The 5,083-nt window shown below is 34.4% G+C and overlaps 1 protein-coding gene across 1 annotated transcript; it reads right to left on the bottom strand.

The window, feature by feature from the left end:
- Positions 1-4,390, bottom strand: LOC124911254 (mitogen-activated protein kinase 15). The gene is made up of 10 exons (XM_047451711.1): positions 3,791-4,390; positions 3,200-3,608; positions 2,992-3,119; positions 2,861-2,920; positions 2,261-2,410; positions 2,031-2,186; positions 1,739-1,950; positions 1,549-1,650; positions 906-1,072; positions 1-840 (listed from the first exon to the last, which is right to left on the bottom strand). The coding sequence occupies exons 1-10, from the start codon at positions 3,812-3,814 to the stop codon at positions 512-514; spliced, it is 1,737 nt and encodes a 578-aa protein (XP_047307667.1). The 5' UTR covers positions 3,815-4,390; the 3' UTR covers positions 1-511.
- Between the last annotated feature and the right edge of the window lie 693 nt (positions 4,391-5,083).

Genomic DNA, 5,083 nt, shown 5'->3' with positions numbered 1-5,083 from the left:
AAGAAATAACAAATAGGCTCTGCAATTATGACTTAAGTTACAAATAACATCTAAATTTTTGATAACTTTTTATGTTCAACTTACACATAATCTTTTTAAAAGTTCAACACAATACTTTGCAACAAATAATAACTCTTAACGTAGAAATAAAAAACAATAATTTAAGACATTCTTCAGCTACCATTCATTAGAATCCCAGAATAATAGTTCTTTCTTTCCTCCCTTCAAATTAGATGTCGATCGATGAACTTACAATGTTTGGCTTCCAAAAGAACATTACTATAATCATTTGGCGGGAAACATAATAATCATTATAGAGTAAGGTCATGAAACACGTCCGCCTTTATATTCAGGAACATTAAACAAAATATACCCCCATAAACGCGTGTAGAACTTTTCTTCATCTCGACATCTTAACCAAATTTCCAATTGGAAAACCGTGGTCAAATCTATCAATTTTCACGATCTTTAAACTAATACTGTACGTATCATCGAAGGAGTCAATCACAAGTCAATACCAGTGGGTTCCAGAACCACCACCAGGGGCGGCAGCCATTTTTCTGGCGACAAAAGATGGTTTAGGTTGCAGACCATCAGACCCTTCAACAACACCATCTTCAACCCTCTTGTTTTTACATGGTGCACTTCTTCTAGGGTACGAAGTGGAAGAAGTAGAAGAAGATGAAGAAATGGCGCCACCATATTGAGGTGGAACAGCTGGGTTTCTACTTATCCTCCTTTGTTCAAGTGCCTCACCAGCTACTGCAGCCGCTCCACAGTTGTTATAATGCAATATGGATCCAACTACTTTTCCAGGTCTCGCAGCAGCAGCAGAACCGGCTGCAAAAAAATAAGAGTGATTTTAGTGTTGTAGCAGAAATTTTGAGAAAAATAAAAGTGCAAACCTTGGATATTTGGGGGAAGGGGCATTCTCGTCATGGGGATCACCCCGTTGGTGGTGGTTCTATCCGTATGTGCTTTATCAACTTCCTTTATAGAACATTTCGAGAGCTCATTTGCAACTTCTGCTGAACTCTGCACAACGACTCTGTCTGAATGCAATACACTGGGCCTACAACAACCCAACATGTATATGTAAATGTTAGTAGAGTAAATTAGGATCTTAGGTCAGTAGCTTATAACTAGTAAAGCATTTGAAAACATTTTCTTGAACCTGGATCTTGGGTTTGGGCTTAAAACATTATCTCATTTACAGAGAAATTTCTTTACATTTTCTTGTCTTCATTTGGAATCCTTTTTTAAGTTGGGTATGGATCTAGATCCGGATTTAGATGAGAAACCAAAATAAAATTCTAAATTTGTGTCTAACTAAGTTCTGGTTCCAAATGAGATGCTTGATGGAAAAAAGTGTTTATTGACTGTTACTAATCTAATCCAGATTCAGATCTAGAATGTGTTTCCATGTGGGTCGATTTTATCTCTTCTAAAAACAAGCCATTATAGTCCCATCTACCATTCTTTTATATATCTTAGATCTCAGGCTGGTACAATATAAGAAATTAAAAAAAAAAATATATATATATATACCTGGGCAATGATGCATGCTGTCGCTCAGGTGGAGTACCGGTTCCTCCATTTCCATAGTGCTCTTCAAGATAAGCAAATTGTTTCTTGAAATGGTCAACAGCACTGTTCAAGAAAAAAGGGAAGAAAAATTGAAATAACAGCAGCAATTACACGTTTGAAAGGAAAACAAAATCAAAACAATCAATAATACCTTGGGTACATAAATCCGGTTGGTTCAGCTCCGTCCAAATATTCTTTCAACATCTTCGGGTGGTATTCAAGAGTCTCCCGATATATCAGCTCACGAACATCTTCTTTTGTTACCCTTCTTCTCTCAAATTCAAATTCCATTTTTGTAACTGGAGGAGCAGAGGGTTCCCGCTCAACCCTGGCTAGGTTTTTGAAATATGGATCGGCAAGGGCCTAAATTCGAACATAGTGAATATCATCAAAAGATTAGAGAATATCGGTCTATATGATATAAAAAATAAATTATAATATACCTCTTCAGCAGAAGGTCGATCCTTAGGATCAAATGCAAGCATCTTTTCTAACAATCTAAGAGCATGAGGATCAGCATTTGGAAACTTATGTGTGAAAGGAATAGCTTTCTTCCTTCTCATGGTGCTTAAGTATCTCCGAGCCTTTTCATTCCTAATCTGTAATAGCAAATATTTATTTACCTACTATTAAAATACGAAAATTAAACAAACTGAAGAACAATCGAACAAACCCTGGCTATTGTTTCAGGAGAGGGTGTTCCCAACATATCCGTCATCAGATCCAGTTGATGAACTACATTTTTTCCAGGGAAAAGAGGCTTTCCAGTTAACAGTTCCGCAAATATGCAACCAATGCTCCATATATCTATCGCAGGAGTGTACTGCAAATCAAGAGAAAATTCAGATATAATCCAATAAAAGCTTAACAGACATGTGAAGCATTAATCCAGATATATTCCAAATCTTGTTTCATAAAGATGTGGAATATTGGGATAAATGACCAAAATAACCTCTCTTTTGGTTTTCCTTATTTTATTTAAAGTTTTAATAAGGGTATTTTAGGCCTGGTTTGTTGTGGGTTATTTAAGATTAATTTTAATGAACCCATTATCCAATCAATAGTCTACTCAGCAATCATACCATTATGAACCAAAATATCATAATACCCTCTATTTTAAATGTGTTTATAACCAAGTGACCTGATTTTCAATAACCTAAATCGAACAAGGTTATAAGGAAATAACCATTTGGTTATTCAAATAACCTTTAGATCAAACAAGTCCCAAGTATTTAAATAAATCGTTTGAATGATTTAATGGAAGAATAATAACCTTGGAGAAAAAAGATCCACACAATTCAGGCGCCCGGTACCATCTTGTGGCAACATAGTCCTACACATAACAAAGAATATTGTCAACAAAAAAAAAACATTTATTTGTACAGGTAAAAGAAAAAGACTTACTGTCCAGAATATAGCAGTAGGAGTATCATTAAAGGCCACTCTTGCAAGACCAAAGTCACATATCTTCAGTTTACAATCAGCATTGGCCAGGATGTTTTTCGGTTTAAGATCACGATGAAATACATTTGCTGCAAAACACATTCTCATCATCATCATCAACAACAACAATAATTATTGGAAACGCGGAAAGATCTTCTAGAACGTATACCTGTGTGTATATACTTCAAACCTCGAAGAAGCTGATAAAGAAAGAATTGGTAATGTTCTGGTGTCAAATCATCATTTGCTTTAATAACTTGATGAAGATCAGATTCCATTAGTTCAAAGACAACATAAATATCTTTAAACTCCCTTCTTGAAGGAGGCAATAGAATGTGTTTGATTTCGACGATATCTGGATGTCTAAGAAGTCTGAGTAGCTTAACTTCTCTAAGAATGCGTGTGGCATCAGATACATGTTCAAAAATATCATTAATCTTCTTAATAGCAACTTTTTCACCAAGATATGTATCAAATGCAGAACATACAACACCATAGCTTCCTTTCCCAATTACTTCCTCTATTTTATACCTGCTCCCTTCACCATATTCCGTGAAGAAGTCTACTTCTACAGATGACTACATTTCAAAAAAAAAACATGTCATGTTTAAGAAAACAATCTAGAAAACAATAGATCTGGAAAGTGATACTTTCTTCTACAAGCATACAAAACTATCAAGATAAGTAGAAAATGACACAATTGACATATAATCATCACCCAAGTCCAGATCTGTTAACAATCAGAAAGCTACTATTTTACCTTTTTTCGCTGATCAGACTGCATCTTAGTAAAATAGATTATGGGTTGACTTCAATCCACTGATTAAACGGGAATGAAAGTGTGAATGTTGCTCAAATAACCTAAGTTCACAAAATTGATTGATTGTAAACTTGTAACGCCAAAATCGGATGTGAAAATAAGGGTTATGTTCTTCTTCCGGATAAGGACAGTGAGCCAGTGGAAAGTGTAGCAGCGGGAATCGAGGATGAAAAGGGGAAAGTGGGAAAAAGTCCGAATATGGTGGGGATTTCTGAAAAGCTTGTGAAGGGTAGGCGTAGAAACAAACAGAGAGAGTAGATCAGGAATGGGGGTGTGATTTTCCTTTCCCTTATAAGTTGTTCCGCTAAATTAACGGTGGATTCAGTAGGGCGAGAATCTCAACAAGTAATACGATACTGGAAGCTTTTTGAAGGTCTGAAAGCTTATGAAATCCGTTGTCGTCTTCGTGAAGTGGTTGAAGAAAGTAAGACTATGAAGGGATGCTTATTGAAGAAGAAAGGCAAGCTTAAAGCTTAGATCTTGAGAGAGATAAAGAGGGCTGAAAACGGGGTGTCTTGCTTTGAGGTGAGAGAAAGAGAGAAAGAGAAGAACTTGGATTTGAGATCAGACAAGAGCATCAAAATTAATTGTGGAAGAGAAACTCATTAAATTAGATGAAAACAAATTATTATCATGTTAAATTCAATTTAATTTAAACATCAAATTATTTTCTCCTTTTATTTCCACCGAGCAAAATATTAAATATATATATATAAAATGAGATGGGACCAAAGAAGGGGGAAAAGACATTTTCTCCACTTATTTTCTCTTTTATTTAAAAAAAAATTATTATATAAAAAAGGCAACAATTAATAATGTGAGGGAAACTTATGTAACCTTTTAAAATCAAATAAATTTCAATTTGTAATGAACATAACTAGAAAGTCTAAATAAAACAATTAAATAGTTGAGTTTACTACAGTATAATCTCGATAAATGAATAATCTTGTCTAATGAATAAATTTTTTCGATATCAACTTGATCCATTGGGCTTAACGAATAACCTCACTTAATGATGCATTAACAAATAAATACAAATGGAGTCTTTACCCTAGATAAACAATTGATACCAATATATTTCAAATAATATATTTTTATTTATATAATATTCTGAAGATCTTTTGAGAGTATTTGATAGTGTGGTTATCAAAATTTTCTTTCATGCACATCTTTTTGGCTAATACTTGGATGTTCCTTCTTATGCTTACACATGGCTCTCATTATCTAATATGT

The sequence above is a fragment of the Impatiens glandulifera genome, chromosome 8 (assembly GCF_907164915.1).
Source record: "Impatiens glandulifera chromosome 8, dImpGla2.1, whole genome shotgun sequence".
Classification (NCBI taxonomy): Eukaryota; Viridiplantae; Streptophyta; class Magnoliopsida; order Ericales; family Balsaminaceae; genus Impatiens; species Impatiens glandulifera.
This window is presented reverse-complemented; position numbering and strand designations above follow the sequence as displayed.

Excerpts from the sequence above, each read along its gene's own strand:
- LOC124911254 (XM_047451711.1), bottom strand. The coding sequence starts at position 3,814 with ATGCAGTCTGATCAGCGAAAAAAG. Across the intron at positions 1,651-1,738 it reads ACCGGATTTATGTACCCAAG|TGCTGTTGACCATTTCAAGA; the intron begins GTATTATTGATT and ends TTTCTTGAACAG. Across the intron at positions 1,073-1,548 it reads CAGCATGCATCATTGCCCAG|GCCCAGTGTATTGCATTCAG; the intron begins GTATATATATAT and ends GGGTTGTTGTAG.